Source organism: Numenius arquata, chromosome 16 (genome assembly GCF_964106895.1).
Source record: "Numenius arquata chromosome 16, bNumArq3.hap1.1, whole genome shotgun sequence".
Taxonomy (NCBI): domain Eukaryota; kingdom Metazoa; phylum Chordata; class Aves; order Charadriiformes; family Scolopacidae; genus Numenius; species Numenius arquata.
In genome coordinates, this window is record NC_133591.1 from 283,177 (window position 1) to 308,888 (window position 25,712).

Genomic DNA, 25,712 nt, shown 5'->3' on the forward strand with positions numbered 1-25,712 from the left:
TATTTAATATAGATGGTGTTAACATTAATGCCCTAACCCCTGAGGAAGCTAGCTAATTTCCAGGTTGATATGACCAGGGAGCTGGCTAATTTCCAGTGTTTTGGGGTGAGAGCCAAGCAGCACAGTGCCAGGGCGTTTCTGGCTGTTGGTGCTCCTGCGTGGAGCACTCCCGGGTCTGAGTTTCATCCTGGGGTTCCACCCACTGTCTGCTACCACACTGTCCTCTGCTTGCGCCATGGGCTGTCTTTAATGGCAGGGCTACAAGTTACTCAGCCGCAGCTGCGTGTCATTATACCATCAACCACAAGGTCTGGAAGAGGACAAACTGGCAGCTTATTACCCTGGCCGTACAAGGCTGGTGGCTTAAGAAGAGACAGCCACCTCAGTCTAGTTTTGTGTAAGATGTAGCAGAAAAGTGACACCACCACCCATGCACCCGCCATTGTTACTGAAATGTGGATCTAACCAGGAAAAGACTGTGGCAAGCGGGCAGGAGAGGAAAAGGAAGGGGGGATTTCAAACACCACAGCCCAGAGAAAGAAACCCCTGCGCTCGTGCTTGCGTCAGTAGCCGTCTGTGTGCTGACCCCAGGCTCACCTGAGCCTTGGCAAAGCTCCCCTTTGTTCTGTGTTGGTGTTTGGAATCCAGAGTTATCCCACAGCCACTTTGTGACCTGTTCCACCCAGACAGCCTGCCCAGGATTGCTTCATAAAGCGAGACCCAGGAATCAAAAACAGGGCATGTTTCCTGAGCAGAGATGGAAAACAGCTGTGCTGGAAAAAAGGAGGGGTTTGCTGGCTGAGCAGTGGAAAATACAGATCAAGGCCTGGTTGTGCAATCTTCCCTGGCTGGCCCTTGGCTGCTATTGTGACAAGGGGACCAGCTGGAGTTGGCAGGAGACTGCTGCCAGGCAATGGCCCGGGTAGCGAGAGCCTCTGGTGGCAAGGCTGCGCATTTTACCAGCGCCTGGGAGGCTGGTAAGTGACATCTGGGATGCTGCCCCCTCCACTGTCCTGTGGTCACATCTGTCCAGCCAGTTCCAGGTGGCATTTGAATGGCCTGGCCCATCACCGTAAAGGCACACAGAGCTGCTGGGCTGCAGCGTCACCGTGCCCAGGTGTGGAGCTCTGCTCCTGCCGTGCTCACAGTGTGCTGGCTGCACGGCTGCTGCTGGGGACGTGGTCTAAGTCTGGCCAGGTTCCTGCCTCTGGATCCCCAGCGCCCAAGCTGGGCAGTAGGTGCACACCATCAACCAGACAGTGTACACACGTGCTGTGTGGGGAAGCTGACCGAAAAACCTTAGAGCTTGTGTCTGCTCTTCCACCGCCCTCCTCTGAAATCAAGGGAAGGCTACATCATGGGTTTCCTAGCCTTAAGTGCTGCTTACATCAAGTTGTCTTTCTGGATGAGTTCTTGATTTTTATCCAATTCAAAATCTAAGCAAAAATAGAGGGAAAGGGTGCGGGATTTTGTCCTTTTAAAATCTAATTCTGTACAAGAAGGAGAGGATGGACAAGAACAGAGAGGGAGAATTAGGCCTTTACTTTGGCTTTACAGAGCCAAATTAACAAAAAAAATTACGTTTTCCTGCTGAGAGAGCCCTGCAACATCTCTCCTCTCCCAGTGCTCTCGGTAACTAAGCAAGAAACTAAGGTAAGGGGCAAAATGGTGAGAAGGCAGAAAGCAAAGGAAGTAGGCAGGACCATCAATCACCTCCTCGGCTGATACACACCAGCTACATTGGCCTCTCTCCTTAGCACCTGGAACAACAGGAGACAGTATGATGAATGTCTTTCACTCTGTAGTATTAGAGCGATAGATGCACTGTAATTGCAGGGAGATTGTGCTTTCTTACAACTGGCTCAGTGTACCGAGCTGAAACATGGATTTAGACCTTGCTCGGCAGCAGTTTCCAATAGTGCTCATCACTGAGACAGCACAACTGCAAAGAAAAAACTCAACAAACCCGATCACTACTGCAGAGCCCATGAAGGGAAAGGAGGAAGATGTGGTGACCTGTAGGAGGGAGGAAACTGCAGAACTGAGGCAAGAGCAGCACCAAGAAGGGTTGTACAGGGGAGGAATTTTGGTACACATAGCAAACATTGGAGTATTTTTGGCCCTCTATGGCAAGTTTTATAATCCAGATACCTCAAGGTGAGGGGTAGGATGGGTGTTGGCTTCAGGTGCTGGAAGAACACAGTCTTAATGAAATTAACATCAAGAAACAGTAGCACACTGTGACCTGAGGCACACAGTAATGTGCAGAGATGGATGGAAGCAGCATTACATTGCAGGAAGTAGGCTCCCAACTGGATGCAACCAATGCATTGTTTGCATTTTAGGCAGTTTGCTTCCTGCCATAAAGGATCCCCTAGTCCTGAGTTGGGACCTGAAGACTATATGTACACCACAAGGAAGGAGTGAGGAACTTAATGGCTCTGCTGATGGCAGCCAGTGTCTCCTGTAGGAACCCCTTCACTTGGATTCTCAAAGCGCAGCTTTCGGGGGGGCTGCAGGAGAGGCCTCCCACTGCGCAAGAAAAGAACAGGATAAAGAACAATGAGTTCTGCAAAGGCAAATGCACCAGCTTTAGCTATTACTTATTTAAGTCAGGTCACACTAACTGGGTGCACAGCAGGCTTTGCACAAGTGCACACAAAAGTAATCTGCTTAAACCTGGGCAACTTTGTAGTGCATCCAGACAAACAAAACCCACATAGATGCAAAAAATTAATAGTTGGTAATGGCTTCAGCATTCTCAGAGCTTTTGAAAATTTGGCATTACTTGCAGTTAAAACCTCCAGTGCTTTGAAATTTATTTTCAATACAAAACAGGATGAAGGCATATTTTAGAAATAATTTGCAAAGTGAGCTGCTAGTGTTTTGGCTTTTACTGACCTGAATTATTTTTTTAAAAAAAAATCTGTCCTTCCCTTTTAACTTCTTAATGTGATATCAGTCATCAAAGGTCTCATGAAACAAATGTTCTGCAACTGTCTACTCTGCAAGGTCCAAATGGGACTTCAACAGTGGCTGAAACAAAATTTCATTAAAAAAAATATATATTAAGTTTTGTTCCCATAGAAAAGTTCCAATTTTGATGAAATTATATTTTCCTGCAGAAAAGCAAAACCCGAACCTACGATTCAAAGGTTTGATCCAATGTCTGTTTGCTCCTCAAAAGGGAGAAGGGTAGTGGAGAGAAAGCAAGTGTGGTTTTGGGAGAAAAGTAGTTCTACCAATAAATGGGGGCAATGAAAGCAGAGGGAAGAAAGTCCAAATTCCCAGGCATTCCAGACATATCTGGTATCCTTTACATCCTGTGCTCTGAGCTTCAGTAGTACATATTTCAGTGTTCCACCACAGAGGCAGCTGCATTTCAGTTGTGAGTTATTATATGAAGAGTTTGGTGTAGTTGTCACAGGATCTTATGCGATAAAAAGTAGCTGACCACAACAAAGAAAGTAAAATAGAACATGCAACCTATTACCTTTGCTGGAAACCATTTATGCCACAGAGAAACGGGTGCCAGGAAGCAAACACTTCCAGAAGAAATTAGAAATAAAGAAAAAAAAATGAAAAGTCAAGTCACTGGTAGCTAGGAGAAGAGTACAGGCTCATTACCACATCTGAGCTGTTGAAAAACAGCCTCTGGTTTTCTGTGGCTCTTCATCTGTTTTTCTGTTCATTTTTGTCCTTCTCTTCAACCTTGCTGGGTAAAACACATCTCCAAGGACAAATAAAAATTATTTTCTTACCAGTGCTGCTGACTTAGCAACCTGTCAGAAAACTGACTAAACTTGAAGCTCCTTCAGTCAGTCACTTTAAAATATAGTCAGCATTGTGTTTGAAAAAAAGGTGGGGGAGGGAGAGGAGAAGAAAAAAGAAATACATGAATTCACCATCAGGGTTATTCATATTAAGGCTTTCCAGCAGGCTCTGGGAGAAACAACAGAACTGTGGTGACGAGTAGTGGGACAGAGGGAAGTGTTGCAAATTAGGCTTGGCTCTTGCATTATAGGGAAGATGTTTGTCTTCATTAAATAGGTATTTTATTGAAGGATCCTTAGATACAAACAGCTGGCCTGGGAACCAGAAAACACCGTTAAGAACCCAGGCCAAGGAAATAATTAATTTTGCTAGGATCACACTTAAACTGCCCATGGAAAAATGCCTGGATCTTAACATTTGAGAGTTTGGAATCTGCAGTGTGTGCTTTTGTCATTGCAGCCATCTTCCCTGGAAACATTTCCCCTTTCACCTGCACCGTAGGTGGATGGAGAACCATAATTTCTTTTAGGAAACTTCTCTGCTCCTCAGAGATGTGCCCAAATAGACTGAAGGGATTTACGGATCGGCAGGTCCATCGACTGTCTACTGTCTCTGACAGACACTGCTTTCAGACCGTGCTTAGGACAAAGCAAGAGTAACTTTCCAAAACCAGCCTCAATTTGCTCAGGGTCACAACAAAAAAGGTGAAATCATGATTCCTCCATTATCCGTTGCCTGCATGTTTGCTGTATGCCCGCCTGGCCCATGCAGTTCATCCCGTCTTACATTCTAACCAGCATCAGATCTTGCCTTACGAGCTAAGTGCATAGGTGCTTAAAATGGGAAATTGTGTGTGGCTCTTCAGGCTGTGTCTGTGTGTGTGGCTGATTTGTGAAGCAGCTGGGTCAGATCCCTGGGCAAGGATAAAGGAGGGAGGAGAAAACAGAGAGTCAGCTATAGAAAAAGGTGAACTCTAGAGCAAAAGATGTAATTTTTCAATCAAGCTTTTAATGAAAAGATCATAAAATAACAGTTTCTCATCACTGTACATTAAGACTGCAAATTTCTGAATGCTGAGATCATATTATAATTTCTGTATCTTTTTATATGACACTTGAGTTGAAGCCACAACCATGTGTGGCTCTGACCTGAATTCAAGCTCTTGAAGGAAATGAACAGAACATTGCAGCAGGAATGTTGGCCTTTCCCTTGCCCTCCCCTCCCTAGGAAACATCCAGGGCTCCTAGACTGACTGATAGTTAAGGCTTAAAATTAAAAAAAAAAAAAAAAAAAAAAGAGAGAGACGCAATATCCCTTTTTCAGTTGTATTTAAAATACGAAAATAAAATGGGGAAAAGTATCCAGCCAGCCAGAACAAGACCCTCTCCTCATAGAAAAGTTATCCCCAGCCAGTCAAAACTCCCGTGGAAGTCAGAGAAACAGTTGTGCTCGGTGCTTCGATTGATCACTTGTAAATGAGAAAGTTTAAAAAACATCCCACTCCTCAGGGAAAGCAAGTGCTAGGAGCTGCGTCCCCCTGACTGCCAACAAATGGAGCATGAACTATTCTGTTTTAGACCTTCCCCTACTGCATCCCACAGGGTCTGCTCTGTTCAAAAAACACTGATCTGTTGATCCCTGTGTGTTCAACACTGGGCTTCAAACACTTAGAAAAACTGGGGAAGGAGGGGAAGAAGAGGATGGTGATAGACAACAAAAAACGCATTTCTAGCTCTAACCTTATGTTTCAGTATTTTTGAGTCCAGTTAGTTACAACAACGAAAGCAGAATAAGTAGCAGTTCTGTTGTGGCACAGAGATGAACTGGGGCTGAAATGAAGCAGCCCTCCCGACTAGGAGGTCCAGCTAGGAGCCTGACAGCAGAGCTGGAACTGCCGCACAAGGGATCCAAATCTTTTCCTTTTAGAAGGAAAGAGCAAATTTAGTGAGTCTATTGGAAATCATCAAAGGTGACACTTCTTACCCTAATCTGAAAAAAATGCAAAATTCAAGGAGTGGAAAGGGGCTGAGACTCCGCTACTGCTTGCCTGCTCTAAAATCCAGCCAAAAAAGTGCCATGGAACTTAAAACATTGCAACAAGCTACTTCCAGCTATTGAAAGCAACCCCTAAATTTTCTTTCTCAAGAACAGGGCCAGTTATGGAGTGCAAAAGTAAGCTTATGAAAAGAAAGTGTTTTACAATAAATGGAGATACCTTCCTGATGTTGAACAAATCTTTAAATTTAAACAAAAACTAAGAAAAAATGCTAGAAATCTATATTTGATTGTTTCAGAATTGCAGCTCAGAGCTCATTTAGATTTTAAACTCTTGTTTAAACAAATGTTTATTTAAACATCCCATCTCAGTGATGCGCGTTTCTGCTGTCTGGGGAGCGAGCTGGATGGTTACTATCTAGAGGCTCTCAAACCCATTTAAAACGTAGGGAGGTTTTGTCTCTCTGTTTTTTATTTGCTTTTCCCTTAACTCCAGCACAGCCGATTGGAAAGGTTTCTAATTTTGGCAAATATCCAGAAATCAAGAAGCATCCTTGCTCCACGCTAATCTTTAAGGCTGTAGCAGGTCCATAACTGCTCACGCCACCAGTACTGGGAGAAGAGGCTTTGTAAAGCACACCTTTTCCCAGGCACTCAAACCAACCTACGCTACCAGGAACCCGATGCTTCAGGAGTTTGAAGGCCCATCACAAGGTGGCACAGAGGCTGCTGGGTTTGGCACGACGCTTCCTCGAGCTGTTGTAGGTGTCAGCTCCCCGCTTGTGAGATCCTTATTGCTACCAAGTAAACAGTAACTGGGGGATGAGGGGACTTTAGGAAAGGAGCCAGGTCCTGTCCCTCAGGCAGGGCAGCAGACTTATCTCAGCCACAAGCTGCAATCAGAAGCACACGGCTGTTCCTCTGATGACTTTGACCTTCTCCGGATTTTGCCAGCAGTCACCTCAGAATGTGTTTTTGTTTCACGGAATGCGCTGGATGTTTCCTTGGTCAAGACCCATACTCCTGCTTTTCAGAACTGAAGCGACACGGTAAAATACTGCTAACCCAGACTTTGAACCTGCACTGCTTGAAAACAATGCTTTCCACACACACGAGAGAGAGGAAAATAAAACAAAAACCAAAACAGGAATATTAAAAGAGTGACACTGTAAATGGAAACATTTAAATACAGCAAAACATAAATTCCTCTTCTATGCAAAGCTACAAAAGTCCAGTCTTTGTATTGTCTTCACAGGTTATGGTTTATGGCTATGAGAGTCTCTGAGATTCTTTTTTTTTTTTTTTAATATATTTTTTCATTTTTTTGAAATCCTGTAGAGAAGACCCTGCGGACACATCTTTGTGTTTGCAACTTTCTGAATTACATTGCAAAACTGTGCATACAGAATCTGAGAAATAAATACATTCATTACTGCACATACATATTGATACAAAAACAACACTGTCAAATAGTGTTTGCACCATCTTTGTTAGATATTAAGACCAGGCAAAATTAATATTTCATTTTCCATCAGCCCTCCCCTCAAATGTTTGAGGTGGCTTTGGTGTAGAAGGTAAAAGCTACAAAGGGGCAAGACTAATGATGGGGAGCATTTTTAAATAATTTTTTTTTTTTGGCTTCAGCTTCTTTTAGCAAACCATCGTCATTGGTCATCTATAGCCTGTTCTAACATGCAAATCAAGCTTAGGCTTCCACCTAGAAAGCCTTAGGAGTTTTGGTTGGGCTCTTTGCACATGACTGTGCGGTCCGGGGTGACTCCATCCGGCTGTTTAATGAGAAGGTGGCTCAGCTGGTCTGGAGTGTCCCCCTCCAGGCCTGGCATGGCTCTGAGCAGGGGGCGGCTGGGGGCCCGTGCTCTGGCGCCGGACCGTCAGAGCCCCCCCGGCACAGCCCCTGCTGGCGCAGAGAGCAGGTCCCACCGCAGCAGCCACAAAGCCTCACAGAAGCTGCATGTCAATAGCTCTTTGGTGTCTTCTGTGAACTTTGTGGCTCCTGCTAACTCCCCGGCATGCACAGAGAGAGGCTTTTGGGGTGTTTTTTGCCAGGCGTTTGGTTTTGGAGGTTTTTGCGTTAAAGGACTGGAGAACAGCTCAGCCCAGCTCCCCATGGCTAATGCTAAGGAGATGTGCTGAGTACAGCAGCTCCCACCACCTTCAGACAACGGTCTTCTCTATCTCTAGAGCTTCTTGCATCGCTCTTGTCCCTCTTGGTACCTCAGGCTCCTCTGAGGAAGAGGAAGGCTGGAATGCCTTCGCAGTAGTGCCTGGGTCTTGCTCCCAGCAACATCTCTCATGAGTTGAATAAAAAAAAAAAAAAAAAATCATCTACATGCCTTATTTCTAGTTGCCCTCCCTCTCCCCGAGCGGTGCTGGAACGCAGGCAGGGGCACGGTGCTCCCCTCCCAAGCTAGGAAACGCCGTGTAGCCCTCAGAGACAAACCAATGGAAAAAGCAAAGATTAATTTTGACTGGCCCCTAGATCTGTTGAGGTCTGAAACTGTAAAAGTTTATGTAAACAATGAGATAAATATATTAGTACTTTTCTGAGCCAAGTGAGGTTTCATACTCATTCAAATGTGCTTTGGTTTAAAAAATAGTTTTGTGAATTTGGGTATGAGCTTCTTTATTCTTTTATACAACTTTTGCTATTTTATCTTTTTTTTTCCTGTTACTCCGAAAACATTCTGGAACTAAGTGACTAAAGCATATACTTAAGCTGCCTGGCCTCTTTTTTTTTTTTTCTTTTTGTTTTTTGTTTGTTTTTAAATTGTTTTATTCCTCTTGAGGCTCTTTGTGTATTAAAAAAAAAAATTAAAATAAAATTTAAAAAAAAAAAATGCAGCTCCCTCCCCCCACCCTAAAACTCTTAAAAATCTTAAATATGAAACTAGTGTTTTGCTTTCTCATTAAAATACAGAAAAATGTTTGATACAATACTATGTCGTACAAATGCAGTTGAGTGTTTAGGCCCCAAGCAGGCCTGAAACAGTCCCTGAAGTTTTGAGTATTATTAATTATTACTGTCACAATTTGGAAAATGTTGTTTATACTCAATCTATGGAACACAACTTTACACAGCTACTTGAAAAAAGAACAAAATTTCCTTTTGTACAATACTCTTGCTGTACACAGACTTTATGTCGTATTGTTTAAGTGCTGGGGAGGGGATAAAGTAAAAAAAAAAAAAAAAAAAAAAAGACGCTCCAAAAATTTTTTTAAAAGAATAGCATTGGGTCCTGAAACTTCAACATGATTCTCAAGGCTTGAGAAGCAAATGAAGAGGGGGCGTGGGGATGTGCATCACCCACGCACATGCTTGTGAAAACGGAATGACGAGCGAGGGAGCTCTGCCCAGGAGCTCAGCACCCCATCACCGGCGGGGACCCGGCGCAGACCCGTCTGGGCAAACTGCAGGGCCAGGAGCAAATGGGGGAACCCCCGTCCAAACCCCGCTGCGGGGGACGGGGCTCATCCCCGGCCCTGCACTTCTCACATGGGAGCTAGAAATTGTTTTGGAAAGGTGGGGCTGAGCGGCCCTTGGCCGGCAGCAGCAAGGGGCAGTCTGTGCAGCCCGCGTGGCCGGGCCCAGCGTCGCTCTGGGGTGCTGGAGAGAAGGCAAGGACAGGTGACAGGGCCCGGAACTGCCCTGCGCCCCTGTCCCTGCCCCGCTGGGACTTGCTGCGAGACAAAGGCAGATGGCGAGGCCTTCCCTGTCCTCCCCAAGACTACCTGGGGACATTCTCAGTGGGGGTTGGCAAGGAATTCAGGAGAAAAGAATTCAATATATGATCGAAATGTGGAAGTGCTAAAGACACTAAAAACCCACGTAACCCTCTCGCAAAAGAAAACAGCGCATCTGGGCACAATGAGAAAAGAACAGAAGTCCTTGCTCCCCTCTCATGCTCCACAGCTGGCAGGTGTCTGGGAGCGAGCAGACGATGGCACTGGGAGAACTGGGAGCACTGGGCAAGAGGGGCGAGCGTGTTCCCTGCCGGGTGACACCAGGCCAAGGCTGCACGCCTTTGGGCTGTCTATTGCTTGGAGCCTGGGTTCCAGTTTCCTCAGTTCATCAATTGACCCAACAACTTCTTATGGACTAGTCTACCTTAACAAAAAATAAAAAAACCACCAAAAAACAAACAAAAAACCCCAACAGAAAACGAAGCTTATTATTTCTTTGTTTTAGTCAAACATGCTCACTTTTTCTTGTTTTTTTTCTTTTTTGGTCGAAACTTAAAAAAATTGGTTTTGTTTTTTTTTAAAAAGACAAAATGTAAGGTTTGGTAAACCTTACACATAGAGACTGTACTGGTTTGAGTAGGGGGAAAAAAAAAAAAGAAAAAACACAAGTGTAAACCTTACTCAATTCAGAAGGGATGATTCTACTGGCTGTGAATTTTTACCACCACAGTCACAGGAGGCTTGAAATAAGCCATAGCTTTCCACAAGGTCACGCCAACAAAGTCAAGGGGGCCAAGAATCGGTGGGCTAAGTTCTCTGTCTTCTCTCCTAAACCAATAGCAGCTGTTGGCTGTGATGTCTTATGCAGATGTTGCAAGAACATTTTGTTTCTTTTTCATTTTTCTTTTTTTTTTTTTTTGTGTGCGTGTTTAAATTGTCTAAAAGGGAGGATATGAAACACTTTGGTTTGCTTTTTCCTCCTCTCCCCCACCTTATTGCACTCTGGATTCTAGTAAATTATAGGCTGCTATGCCCTCACCCTCTGTCCTGCCAGGTGTTTACAGACTGACCCAGATGTGCTGGGGGAGTGGAAGATGAGGGGGACATTTTCCCCTCCCCATAGTATCCAGATTCAATAAACAAAGCTGGAAAGGGCCCAGAAAGCTCAGAGAAGTTTTCTCCTTTTAGATAAAAGTGACTACAGACAGCCAAGAGACTGCGAATGAGCCAGTCCAAGCAGCCAGCACAGCCTCTGGCTCAACTTATTTTTTGCTTTATCTTTGGCCAAGCTTTGCTTTAACATTTCTCTAGCTGACTTTTGATGGAAGGACGGGGTGGTAAAAATCCCTTAACTTTAATTTAGCTTCTACTTTTATACATTTAATTACTTACAATAAGAGAAAAAAAGCGCCTAATCTTTCACTAACCATCTTATTGTTCTCATGAATTCAAGAGGTAGCAAAGGTAACGAGTCTGTCCACACAGACTTGCTCTTTAGTGAGGGAGGAAAGCTAAAAACATACACACACACAAAAAATAAAATAAAAAAAAAATAATAAAAAAGTACCTAAGGAACTTGTAGCAAGTCCAGCCTACATCAAACCCCCTCCCCACCCACCCACCCTAGAATTAACCTCAGACCTTCCAGTTCAAACATTCACATAAACGTTACAATGGTTTTGCCTTTAATAAAACAAGTACCTCTAAGCAAAGAATACTCATATGAAACTACTAGAAAAGTAAAGACGACCCCCTGCTCACTGAAAGAAATTCCCAGGGCATCCAGTCCCTGTTCAGTCATGGGTAAGGCAGAAGAGGTTTGTGTGTTTTGTGGGAAAAGGTGGCGTGTGATCACATGTGCCAAGGATAAAGATCAAAACCAGAAGAGGGAGGGATGGTGAGGGAGGCATCGCCGTTTCTTTAAGTGAAGTACTCAGGCTGGCGCACACTGAGGCAGACTGCTGTCCCCACCCTTGGTGGTGGGTTCCACCATTGCTGTGGCTTTCCCACAGCATCTGCAGGGGCTGCCAACCCTGTGAGATGGTCCACAGACACAGCTTCCGCGCTTGTGCATGCAGTGCTGTGTTATTTCACAGCTGCTTAGGCCACTGAAAAGGTGTACTTTATTTTCTTTTTAATGGCAAGAAATGCCCTTACTGAGTTTGGTTTTGAGAGAGGAGGTGAGTAGGGTGACAGTAACATGAAGGAAAGAGGCGGGGAGGGGGAGCCAGCAGAAGCTGAAAGTTTTCCATGGTCCCCTCTACCTGCTCCAGATAATCTATATGGCAATGAAGTTGATGTGTGCAAAAAAGAAGTAGTATTTCTTGCCAGATCACCAAGATTTGGAGGGAGAGTTGGACTATATGCATCAGCTTGGCTGTGGACCTTTCTTTTTTTAAAAAAAGGGAAAAAAGGAACTTTTTTTTTTTAAATGTTAAAGCTACATTTGTTTAGGCCTCCCATGACTGAACAGAGTATGGGGAGTTGCCCCCTTTTTTGTTTGTTTTTTTCTTTTTTCTTTTTTTTTTTTTAAGCAGCAAGTCTACAGGAAGGTAAATCACTGCGGATGGGCACGAAGCTCATTCTGGAGTCTTTGGCTTATGTGGGAGAGGTATGCATTCGCAGGTGGCTGATCAGATTGCGCTGCTGGGTGAATTTCCCACCACACAGTTGACATTCGTAAGGTTTTTCTCCTGAGTGGACACGCATATGCTCTGTCAGTCGGTACTGCCGGGTAAAGCGCATCCCGCATTCCTCGCAAGCGAAGGGCTTGAGCCCCAAGTGGCTGCGCATGTGCCGTGTCATGGTGCCCCGCTGTGTGAACATCTTGCCGCAGATGTTGCAAGGGAAGGGCCGCGTCAGCCAGTGAGTCTTCTCGTGCTGCCGCAGCGTGGCTGGATCCTTGTAGCTCTTCTCACACACTGAACACTTGAAGGGTCGGGACTCCGCGGCATAGGACTGGTTGGGGTTGGACAAATCCTCGGCTTCATCCTTGCCACCGTATGTGCCTTCTTCCTTGATGTAAAGGTCTTCCTCAGTGTGCGTCTCCACATGGGCATTGAGCTGCTCGGAGCTGGGGAAGCCTTTGCCACAGGGAATACAGACATACAGGTTGTCACCGTAGGCCACTGGCTCGAACCCCTCCTGCCGGTAGACATAGTTGGCACTGGTATGGCCGCCGCTCTCACTCTCACCGCTGTCATCGCTGTTCTCCTTACCATTTTCCACCTCCTCCTTACACGGGTAGGGTAGGTCTGCACCATAGGCCCCGGCCAGACTCCGCTCCACAGACTTGGACAAGGGCCCCAGGAGGATACCGTTGGGCAGCCCTTCACCCTCATCCCTGTCTTTGACCCCCTCCTTTCGGTCAAAGGCAGTGTCTTTCTTCATCCACTCTTTCTTGCGGGACGAGTGCCGGAGGCCCTTGCGCTGGCTGCTCTCTGTCAGGGAGTGGTGGCACTCTTCACTCAGATCCATCTCCATGGGGTCGCTGCTGTCCGCCATGCTGTGAGGGGCTCCGACCCCAGACTCGTCGAATGATGAGGCACTGTTGGCTGCGGGGGCTGAGGCAGATTGGGGAGAGCCATGCTGGCTTTCGCTGTGCTGCGTGTCATCATGGGAGGCTGCAACAGGGAGTGACGGGCTCTTTTTGGACAGGTCAAGGCCTAGCTCCTGGTCGCCAGTGCTCCCATTTGCACTGCTGCCCCCACCGCCATTGTTACTGGCTCCCCTGCTTAAGGAATGACAATTCTCTTGGTTGGAGCTGCTGATGAAGACCTCGTCATCAGAAAGCTTTCCCTTTGACAGCTCCTTTGAGTGCGAGCCCTTCAACCCCTCATTTGACCCTGAATAGCGAGCTTGGATGACCGAAGCAGTGGAAAGTCTCTGACTCCTGGCAGATCTCCCCACACCAAGGCCGCCGGCCTTGCCAGCGAAGGACTTGCTGCTCCGCTTCAGCTTCTTTCTGCAGAGAGCTGCCAGGTCATGCAGTTGGAGGTAGCTTGCTGCGGTGAGGAGAGCATTAAAGTTCTGTTCACCGGGCTGGTCAGTCGTTAAGAGCTTACCAGTATAAATAAAGTCCAAGATCTGCCGGAACACGGTGGGGTTCACCATGTCCGTGTCTAAGTTAATCAGGTTGTCATGCAGGACAAGGGATTTGAAATACATGCTGCTGGCTGCCAGTATGTTCTTATGGGCACGAAACAGGGCATTTTCTACCACAATGATCACATCACAGAGGAAACCTTTGGCTCGTTGCTGGTTCAGCTGCAGTAGCAGTTGTTTGGCATGATTTGGCAGTTCCATCTCCACCTTCTCTTCCTTTCGCCTTCACCTTACCACCTGCAAAACAGGAGAGTGAGAGGTGTGAACCTGCTGTTTCCGCTCCAATAGTGGCTTAACATGGTGCTAGCACAGTGCAGTCTATGTTGGACACTGACTAAGGAGCTCTGGGTACATTCAAGCCCTGCAAGCTGTGATCCTGCTTGGAATACAGAGAGTAGTATTTGTCATGCCAAGATTTGATTAACATCTTTCAAAAATCAGATTTGCAAATATCTTTTTACAAAAGCAGTCGTCATTGGCTGGAATTACTATTCAAAAGATACCGGCAGGAAAACAATATGGTTAGGTACAGGGGAAAGCCATCTCCCTCTTCTGACAGAAATCTGAAGGGAAGACGGGGAACAAGAAAAACGGAAGAGAAAAGAAGCACCTACTTCGCTGACATTTGCGTATCTGAGCATGTAAAATAATTAGCCTAAGCTGCAGCTTCCCTGCTTTAACAAGCAGTTTGGTTCTTGGCTTTTACATGTTGAAATCTTACAACACTCAGCTGCTCTGGGGTTAAGAAAATGACATGTAGCAACTACATCCATTGAAGAAGGAATTAATCACACTGAGGTGTGAATGGGAAATCTCCTTAAGTGTATGAAAGGCTGCTTTAAAAACCACCCCCCTGGCAATGTCCATATCCCAATCCATTGACATGAAGGGCTAGAATCAACCCTAAACTGGCCGAAATTCAGGATGCTGAGCTAGCTAAATGCCACCAAATGTCTTCAACAATCTGAAACTGTTATCTTAAGTTAATTATGCCCTGCCTTTAGTTTTGAAGGAATTTTGTTTAAACTGATAAGAGTCACGTAACCTATCTCAAGTCACAGTCTCTCAACCCTGAAGTACAGGGAAGAGAGGCAAATTGTGGTTACCTCTGTGCAGTTCATGTATTTCAAAACCAGTATTCACTATGTATTTTAGTTTAGATATTTATACTGGCTTTCCAAGTAGTATGAACTGTAGGAAATACCTACTTTGAGGCATATCAGAACTAATTGTAGTTGCACGTTTGGTAGATACTACAATACAGAAAAAAAGGAATTCAAATCTGGGGCTGCATTCAGGAATCCAAGATCAATTTTTTAACTTTTTTTTCTTGAGTTTTTTTGTTTGAAAGTGCCGATTACTATTTGCAATGGGCATTTCCCTGTTAAAGTTGATTTGAAATAGTTTCTGAGGTTCCAATGTAGGAATTAAATACCAAACATGCGAAAGCCACCTTTAGCCTTCCACTTCCTTCCTGCTTTTCCCAGTTCATCATATTATTGAACCAGATTTCTCTTACTGAAGGAGGAGCAAGCTGTAAGTTCATGGAAATGAAGAGCTTAAATCTTCTCTTAAAATCATCATCAGTTAATGTTTTTATTTCTTGTGAGTCCCATTACCACATTCTGTCCCACCAGATTTCAAATGATGAAGCATTAGACTGTGTTATTGTCCCTCTTTGTCAAGTATGTGTACACAAGAAAAACAAAGTGATACTGGCAGAAATGCCCTGTTTCATAAAAAAAATAACCTCTCTCAAATCTGATTGTCACTAACTGCTGATAAACAAAGATTTAATTTGGCAGAAAGGTGCTAAGTTTACATCACTCATTTCTGCACACCGAAAAGATTTTGCTTTATGAAAGAAGTTACCAAAAAGTAAATGAATGCAGTTTTTCCTCCAATGGCTGACTAGCCTGGTACTTTTACTTTTGCCAAGGGATCTGCCAAGTAGGCGTCTCCCTTCTCGCACAGGAGAGGTGTCTCCCTCGGTCAGCTCTCAGCCAGGTACCTGGTTACGCACTGGGTAGAACTGTGTGGCCCCTGTTCAGCGCACCAGCACCTAACTCGGGGGCTCCTCACCTTGACCCACAGCTGCTCTGCTCTTCTGTTCTGTATTGTCTCAGCAATGGATGGGAACCTCAGAAGCCAGTGGACTCACCACGCTCTGCACCTTAATGTTGTTCCCAAGGGCGGCTGGCTTTAGAAAGGATGGCAGACAGAAGGAGGAAATACAGGCCATGGTGCTAGCCAGTTACTGCTCCATCGATAGTGTTTCTGTTTCTGAAATTCACCCTGCAGCATCACAAAACGTGATAGAGACAGGGATTACCACTGAACAGTGTCGAGCACTTTAAAAACAAGTTTTGCTGTAATTAGTTACATGAGAGTTGCAGCACGCAGGCAATGTGTGGGGTTCTAGTGGCTTGCTTCCAGAATTGCTGATTAAGAGGAAGAAGCAACAGCACAGAGGCACCAAAAACCCAGTTTTATCTAGCCAGGCCAGTAAAAGCACTTACTTCTGGGTCACTGAGATATATTGATAGGGAAGGACAAAAACATGGCTTGCAACATAACACAGCATTTATATATATAAATGCATCCTGCTCAGGAATAGCAGGAGACAGCCTGCTACTACACTATTTTCACTACAAACATAATGGTGCTTTTCCATGGATATAACACACAAAATCCCTGGATATGATTTTTAAGTGTTCCATAAAGGACAAATAAGGAAAGGAAAAAGCACAGACAATATTTTTTGCCTAAACTAATAAAAAAGAAAGTATGTTACTGAAGTACAAGCAAGCTTATTTCCCATTCATGTGGTACTTGAAGGAGAGGTCTACAAATCTCTATGTATGTGTTTGTCTAAGCCTCTGCAAAGAGTCAAGTCTTGCCGCAGCTACTAAAGGAAATATTTTTAGATTCTTTTTTTCTTTTTTTCTTTCTGCCTTAAATGATATTGAAACCAGGTAATAAGCCTGCAGGGAAAGCCCTGGAAACAGGGGCAGAATTATAGTTCTGCTTTTTACTGACCTTCATGGGGAAGATAATGTTATTATTAAACCTTAGTATGTTCTGCAGCATAAAAATTAGCACAGTACAAGTTGCTTAAATTACCTCTGTTTATCTCACATGTCAAATTTTACAGCAGTATTCATGTTCAGTAGGATGTAAGTATGAGGTAGGTTATTACCCTTAGTAGATTTTAAAAGCAGTGGTGAGGTTTAAGCGCTGTAACACTGCCTATCAAATTTGAATGTGTTAGCTGACGTCCAATGTGGATTTAGCAACCCCAACAGAATGAATGTAATGGAACAAGGCAGCAAAACCTTCAGCCAAGTTTAGAGCCCCATATTTAAAATTTTGCCAGAATTGCCCACCGAGGGCTTTTACCAGGACAGCAACATGGGTCAGAGAACACGCCTTTGACTGACGTACCTTTGTTGCCAAAAGCTTTACAGCATCAACCTGGCTTGTGCTCCTCATGCAGTCTGAACAAAAATAAATCCATTCCAGGTACTTCCCAGACCTGACCAGTTACAAACCCTTCTTTAGCAATGATGCATTTCAGATGGGGGGGAGAGAGGTGTGTTGGAAAACTTATTAGCCAAAGAGAAGCAGGCATTATTCCTTAATCTATGGTGCTCCTGAGATCCCACTTGTGTCTGAAAGCATGGGACCAAAGGCAACTATGTGGTTAAGTCCAGTATAAAAGCTAGCAGATCTTCCCAAACAAATGGCAGGTGCGGCCTTATAAAGGCCTTGCTATCCATTAGTTTGCAGAGACTGGCTCTTAACAAACCCTGAACATTTGGATAACATCACCACCACAACAATAGAAGTTCCAAAAAGCCCTGAAAAATTAAAAAAATCCCACCCCCCTGACCTCAGGAATATGTAGATGCCTGACTGGGGCCACAGTCTTTTATCATTGAATTTGGTGCGCAAAATTTCACTCTTTTGCATTTAAAACAGGATCACAGAAGGCTTTGGACAATAGCAGTATCTCTTTTCAGATATTGGTCTTTTTTCAGATTCAAGTTGCTTCGTAGTCATTCAAGACACATAGTTTTCAGAGCAATGAACCTGCTCAAATATTCTTGTGCAAGTAGGGAATGAAGCAGGACTGAGGCTCCTCACTACCTCCACCATATCCATGACACTGAAACACAGCACATGCAAAGCCGTGAAAAATACAGGGCACAAATCACAGAATACAGTAATGCTGCAAGCAGATGCCACACATCAAACAAAGCTTCGCAAGCTGAGAGCTGATAGCGTCTTCATAAGCAATATCGCCCAGGAGGCCGGGTAACTGCAAGCTGCTGCTTTCAGCCTGGGGCACATACAGACTGCTCCAGGAGCTGTGCTGCTCTCACTACAAAGCAGGAAAAAGTTATTTGTTTTTTTTTCTCGATTTCCACAAAGACTCTGGACATCACAGAGAATTAGATTGCCAAAGTACAGGAGAAGAGGAATTCCTTCACCCCTTTCAATGGTATAAAATCTACATATTCACTACAGATTTGGTTCTCTTAAGTCTCTTCCTAAAAGTAGTTGCTGAATGAATGCTCAATGTATTATCTTAGCAGCCTCTGGCAGGAGATGCTGTTTGGTTTAGTCTCCGAGTTATAGATTGCAGCATATGAATATTGTTTACCTTTTAAGAAGCAACACCAGTGAAGCAAAGAATCAAAAACAGATCTAAGGAATCACTCATTTCACGTAGAGGATTTGTGGATGGATGAGAAGGCTAGACACCGAGCACCTGAACAGTGAACTAAGAGTACTGCAGATAAAAACCAACAAATAGATTAGATGTGATGTATCAAATTAGATGCTGTTAAAGCGTTAGCCTACTGTGCATGTTGTAACATACCTAGGAAAAGATAGTGGCCTGCTTATTTATTTCTCCACCTTCCCAAGCTGTTGTGCTGCACAGAGCAGACACTGCAGCAGTAAGCATGGGGAAGAACAAGACGAAATTAAATCATTTGTTTCCTATGTTGCTCTCTCCCACCAATTTACTTCTGACATTAAAAATGCTGTGTCCAGCTGCAACTGGATCTGGGTGAAACTGAAACAAATGACTTCTGCACCCTTCAGTTTCAGATGAACTAACTTTTTTAGAGCACTTGAAGACCCCTCTGGGAAGAAACCTTTCTTGGTGCTCACTGGTTCATCTGATCTTCCAGCAGAACCTATTTCAAGGACTCTCCTGGTGAAGGTATCGGTGAAGTGGACTTTCATGGCCACTAACCTTCCCCCCGGGAGCTCCAGCTGCAGGTCATTATCCCATGCCCTGTAAAGGTATTGACATTGCAGAGCAGCAGAGGCATGGGGAGGATGCAGAAACCATGTTAGCTCTCCAGCCCCTGCGAGCAGGCAGACAGCAGGACTCAGAAGCAGAGGCGAGAACATGCATTTCCATCATTGGCAGTGGAGCAGCGAAAGCTCTGTGAGGTTGTCTGAAGCAGAAAACAGGACACAGCACCCTTGTTTCTCCCACAGGAATACCTCTCACTTCAAAATAGGTAAGAGCAACATGTCAGGTTACTTGGGGAGAGGTCTGCAGAGCTGGGGAAGGGAGAGAGCGACATGCAGGACAGAGCAGGATTGCAGCTGATGTTGCAGGTGTGGACATGGAGAGAAGGAGAATGGAGGATCATTTTGCAGGGGATACCACATCAGCAATCTTAAAGTGGCCCTTTAGTTTGTTGCATTCCAATTAGTGCCAGGCAGAACTGCCCTCCTGGCTCCCTGCAGCAGCTCCCGCAGAAATGGAACAGCTTTGCTTATGGACACGAGCACCTGTCTGGTACCTCTGTGCGGCAATGTTGGGACATCAGGGACGTGGGCAATATATGCTCAACTACTACCAGCTCCTGGCCCAAAAAGGAGAGAAGAAAGAGAGTCAGATGATTTCCCAGTCCCTTCTCTTTCCTGTTCTTGAATACCAAGGAGAGCCCGACATGGCTAGGCCCCCCTCTGCTGCATGACAAACTGCCAGGGGAAGGGGAATCTCCAATGGTGAGAAGGGTGGGGGCCCTGTGTGCATGAAAGCACTAACATCAGGAGAGCAAAGTAACTTCCAATCAGTGCAAGGCTGCAGCAAAGCAGGAACACCTTGCTAGACAAGCTGAGACTACGAGCAGTAGAATGCAGATTAACCACTTGGTTGCCGCTTACCATGCCAGGTACATTGGGCTAAAGGCACCTCCATCCAGTGCTGCCCGACGTGCCAGGTACATCCCATGATGTTCCATTGAAATCACAACAGGCCATCAATAGAACGTGGCTGCACGGATGCAGAATGGAGAACCAGCAGGGACGCTGTTAAATGCAATTAAAAAACTGCAATCAAAATTGAAATGTACATTTTAAAACGGCCACCTGCCTTAAATATGTAACTACTAGAACAACCTCCCCTCCACCCATCTCCCCAGAACTGCTGAAGAACGAAAACAGAGCAGAAGGCCTTGGCAAGTTTCTTGATGACTCTCTGGCCACCTTAATTCAGGACTCGCAACAGCACTGAGCTTCAGCGGGACCGGCCCATATATATCCAAGAACAACAGATCCCAGGATGTCTGCACCAGCTTCTTTCTGCCCAGAAATTCAGGCAACTAAATATCACCATTTAAAAATGCCTCTACGACGAGAAAAGCCTGGACCCAGAGCTTCATGGTCTTGTTCCTCACACAGTACAGGCAATGGAAGAAACGCTTAAATGCTGATCCTCGGTGTTGTCCCCATTTCCCAGTCCCCCTTCCAAACGCTTTGAAATCCTGTTCTTCTAGAGATGTTAAGGCATTGAGCCAGGCCAGGTCCTTTGGCTTTTGTTACATCTGTGGTGCAAGACAGAAAAAGAAAATACCGTACAGCCTCTCCTATTTAGAATGATGCATCACTGGTAATTTAATCTACATTCTTGGGAGACTAGAGATTGAGTTGATTCATGGTGAACTGCAGCTGGTACAAGAGTCGCAAAGCTTAAGATCTATAATTTCACCCTTCCCTGCCCAAAGGAAAAAGCAATTGCATCTTTTCCGTGTCAGGGAAAGGCATATCCCAGAGATACACTCAGCCTGCCAAGCCCAGGGTATCCCCCGCAGTGCGCATCCTCCTTCCCCCAGAGTTCCCGTAATAAGCTCCAGCAGGATTCTCAAGAAGGATGGCCTTAGGGTAGGTGCTTGGCATAGGTCCCTCTCTACAAGTGGTGATGCTGCCCCAGGGGAAAGAAAAAAAAAAAAAAAAAACAGAAATAATCCTGCAGCCTTGCAGAGATTTAAAGTAGGTTTTTAGATCCTCATGGCGACAGGAAACTTCTGCATAGCTCTTGTCACATTGATGGCTGCATGTCTCCAGCTGTGCTGCTGGAGATAGAAATCTTACATTTAAAAGTTAGAAGAATATTGATTATCATTTCAACCCCAAAAGATAAAAAGGCCCAATGAAAAAGACTTACAATAATTAATGTAAGTGAATCAGAGAGAACATAAAGGAGGACAATGGCCTGGGAAATAGAAAGTGTCTTCATGAAAAGGACACTGAATGTAAGGAGATAGTTCTTCATTCTTCCTGGACATCTGCTGGACTCAGGTCCAGGACAGTGTGCCAATGATTCCCACCTGTATTCTCACCCCCACAGCTCTGTAACTAAATCCCTTTCACACTGAACTAATAGGTCTTCTGTATTCCGATCACCCTGTTTTGACTGCTGTAGACTGCAGATTTTAAAATCTTGTCAATACTATGAAGAAGTGAAATGTAGGCAAGTGTTTGCTCACTGACCTGGGCTATGCTAAGCCACTAGTCTGAACAGACCACTGCCAACACGAATAGGCCAACCCACATTTAAGCATATGCCACTTTAGGCATAACGGGCAAGAGCCCCCGGGATTTGAAGCTTCCCCTGCTCCAAGAGGTCACACACTCCAGACTGCACAGCACTCAGTGATACCAGCAACATTCAGCTTAAGAAAGGCCGAATGCTGCATAAAGGTATTTCTTGGACAGCAGCTCAAATGCAGATGTGCACCCAGATCACAGCAAGAAGCTCTTCTCCATAGTTGTATTTCCCCTCTAGGGCAGACAGTAACAGAGAAGTGCCTAAAACAAAGCTGTTTCTTACTGTTAGAACATCACACTGCAGTCAGAAAAGCTTCCTGCCAATTCCTAAACAGAGCCCTTGGATATTACACATTTCTTTTCACTGCTGACATGAAGGAGCCTAAGACTACCCAAACCTTTTAGTGGGAGAAGAGGCATGGACGTTGTACAACTTGTCAAGCAGAGCCAGGCACTAAAAATTCCTGCATATCTGCAGAGCATGGCTGATCTCAGGAACACAGCAGTGGCACAGAACAAATAAAGCCTCAGGAGCCAGCGAGCAGCAATAGATGTTGGGCTCTTCTGCAGCCCTGCAACAACTGAGCAAGCTCAGTTGCAGCTGTACCTGCACTGCAAGTGGTAAAGGCAGCTCTGATGTCCCATGCTAATCTAACAACTCCTCTGCACTGAAGTACCCATACATTCAGCGGAGTAGCTTAGCGCACACAAGAAGGAAGGATACCCTCTACCCATCCAGCAGTTAAGGCCCCTTTGGTATGCAAAACTCCTGTTTCCCAGCTACCTTTGAGCCTCGATGTACATAATTCTTCCTTTACAATGCAAGAATTTAGGACATGACTAAAGGATTGTTGCTACCTCCCAGCTAACCCTAGAGTGTTAGGCAGAATCAACAACCCTGTGAATTACATGGAGTGAGAAGATGCTTCTGGTCCTAAAAACCTCGGGCGCTGTCCTTCAGTATGGTCTCAGTTGGCAGAGGGTGCAGAGAGTGGCAGCTCATGCTGAGCATTGCTCTGGGTCCAAGAGCACACAGCATGGTGGAGAAAAAGGAACCTCATGACCCTCTTCCAACCAAAATGGTCTCAGAGCACAGCTTTAGGGCTGTGAGTCATCGCAGGTACAAGCTGACAGCTGAGATGTGAAATGCAGCGATACTGGAGCAAGTGCCTGGCCCTTCAACTGTCCCTGCCGCTGCCGAGGGGTCTCCAGGATAGGCTCCAGGCAGTCAGCTGGGAGCATTAAATCCGCGAGTGACCGTGACTCAGACCCCTTTGTTACAGGGTTTGTTACAGCAAACAAGGCCTCAGAGTACTGGGAGAGCATTATTTCTTGTGTGGACACAGCAAACTTTTCTGCAGAGAGCAGCAGTCTGCAGAGGAGCACCTGCATACAGATCACTGCTGAGGGGTGCAGGAGGGACATGGGTAGTAACAGCCTTGGACCAAAATGTCGTGTCTCTCACCATATGCCAGATACCAGTGAGCACAGAAAAAAATCTGCTGTCTCGTTTTCTTCTGTAAGACCAAATCTCATTCCCTTATCTCATCTGTACCTACAGATGCAGCAGCAACAGTTCTCCTTAACATAAATAAACAATGCCTTAAATACAGCACCTTTTGCACTTTAGTCACCATTCCTCCCCCCCCACCTCAAGAACTGACCAGGTACTCAGCCCTGTACTTCCCAGAGAAATCTTTGTCTCTAGGCTTCACTTCAGTGAAGTCTTTCAAGCAAAGCACTGTTTAAGAACCAGTCCTGGCAGTATCCAGACTGTACTGCCTGCCAAACATCCCTCACAGCCAGATGCTTAACCCTCATACATTTGGTTCTTTGCAACCACCAAAAAGTGTTTCTGAAACACTGACTCTGGCAAATGAGAGGATGCCAGAAAGCCACTACTGCTTGTAAAAGCAGAAGGCCCAACAGACTCAAAGTTCTGCAAACTGTCTGCATTGCATCCGAATCTATCCAAGCTGAAGATAACCCAAGGGGAAAGCAGGGATTATTCACTTTCAAAATTCTTTGTTTCTTTGGCTGCCTCTCCTCAACAAGTACTTCTCATTTTCACTGTTTTATTCCCTTGCCTTCTTCACTCAAGACTTCAGACTTTCTTTAAACTCAGCTCACAGGCTGCAAAGGAGGGCACTCTACATAGGCTTCCCAAATCCACCTCTTCCCCATCCTGCCATCTTTATCCTGCAGTGCTGCACAAGAGTGGTCCAGGGCTGAGGGTGTCTCAGGCGCATTCATCCAGCCTTCTCTCTCTGACTTTGGGGGTCACAGCCGCAGGAGCATTAAGAAAAGCCGCCCAGCAAGGTCACGGAGTGTTGAAAACTTTGCTACAATCCAAGTCACAGGATCTTCCTCCTTTCCTTCCCTACACGCTATTCTTGTCAAGGTCAAGGATTTTCTGGCATAACCCAAACCACACAAATTACAGGCTCTTGTCATGAATCAAGACAATCATCAAACATCCCTCGATTTGAAAAAAGTGAAAAGGGAAGAGCAAGGGCAGAGGGGAAGGTACTTTTGCCCAAGGTCTGGTTTTGAAAAGGGAACTGACAGCCTATGCATGTGCTTTAGCCTCTAATCTGAAAGCTCCTCAGACAGGACCCCTAGAAGCATTTTATACTGACCCATATACACACCCCATAGCAAAAGAACCAGTGGCTCCCCGCATTCGTTCCAGTCTGCTTGGCTTCTCCTAAATCAACGCTGCCAGGAGGCAAGACAGCACTACAACAAATTAGCACCACTCACAATTTGTTGGAGTTGCTGTTCCATTGTTTGTTTATTTAAATCGGGCGCGCACAGGCACAGACAAACCTCCCGAGTGCTCTCTGCTGCCCTCACCTCAACTCCAGAGCTGTAGTCTTGGAGAGGGGCAGCAAAGGCAGTGGATTACACCCATGCAGAGCCAACAGCCGCTGTGCTGGGACCCTGCTTGGGTTTTGCTCTTTCACTACAAGCAGAACAAAAGAAGGCCCACACCGTTCCAGCCTGGAAGATCAAGGTGATAAAATCCGTATTTCGGCAGTTGACTGGGAAAGTGTTGTTAAGAAAAAGAAAGAGCCACAGGCTTGAAAGTAGCCAGCACTAATAAAACTCTTAGTGCTAATGCTATTTATGAACATCCAAGGGATAATCTGCACCCCTTATCAGCCCACAAGATTATAAAATCTTTAAAATAGGAAACATGTCTTACTTCATAAAGCACTGTATAAGTTTACAAAGCACAATACTAGTGGTAATAAATAATTGTCAAAGTTGAGCAAAGAGGTGACTGTAAAACCTGAAACAGTACCACCCTTTCTGTTTCATTCTGAGCTCTGGGTAGTGACTGTGGGGTGACTGGTTGTTCCCACTTGGTTTACTCTTATGCACCAATCTGTTTTTACTTTAAGAGATTAGTTGAGAAATGTGCTATGCTTTTATTTACACTGGAGAAGTTAATGCTTTATCATGAGGCGATCACAACAAGGGTGACTTTAAAGAGCTGTAGTAGATTCTTATCCCTCTACCAAATGCAGTCTAATTTGCCAGCACGCATCCGTGTGCCAGCAGCGATCCCTTACAGCATTGCCCTCCGTAGGCACTCACTGCACACAGAGCACCCTGCTATCTGAGCGACTGCTCACCAGTTGCATCACGTAGCTATAGAGACAGCTTCTCTTTAATATCTCTTGGTTTATATGACATTAAACTCTGGGTTGCTGCAGGCATAGTTTAAAGGACAGTAAAGTCAGCACCATCACCTCAAACCCTTACATGCTTTCATTTAGTGTTGTTTTTATTTTATTTTAGAGAATTTTTTCTGATTTATGAAGGCTGTAAATGTTTGCATCCTCTGGCTGCTGTACCACATGCTGAAGATCGCTGCATCATGCAAAGCATCTCTGCTAGCCTGGGCTGAGCACAGCTTTGGTTGCTGGACAGGTGAACACTAGATACCGTGACCTCCACCAGTCTAACACCAATTAAGGAAATTACTAATTTTTATACTCATATTGAGACCTTTGCATAGAATTCTGTGGGTGCTGAAAGAATCACAATTTTATTCTTCAGATAATCCATGGTTTATCATATGTTTAAATACTCAAGTGTAAGTATTTCAAAAGCTATTCACTTTACATTTGTCACTTAAGGAAATTGCTAAGCAATTTCTGTATTAATTTCCCGTCAGAAAAAAGCCTCAAAGAGCACAGCAGAATGGATCACCCTCCTTCTTTCAGCACTATTAAAACCATCTCATTGGTAATTATTCTCTTCAAGATGGG

General features: G+C 45.1%; 1 protein-coding gene across 1 annotated transcript; it reads right to left on the reverse strand.

Annotated features, from left to right (window-relative positions):
- Positions 1-12,008: 12,008 nt before the first annotated feature.
- Positions 12,009-13,776, reverse strand: HIC2 (HIC ZBTB transcriptional repressor 2). The gene has a single exon (XM_074159743.1). The coding sequence runs from the start codon at positions 13,774-13,776 to the stop codon at positions 12,070-12,072; it is 1,707 nt and encodes a 568-aa protein (XP_074015844.1). The 3' UTR covers positions 12,009-12,069.
- Positions 13,777-25,712: the final 11,936 nt, after the last annotated feature.

Bases quoted from the DNA above. Each gene is read 5' to 3' on its own strand.
- HIC2 (XM_074159743.1), bottom strand. From the start codon at position 13,776: ATGGAACTGCCAAATCATGCCAAACAACTGCTACTGCAGCTGAACCAG.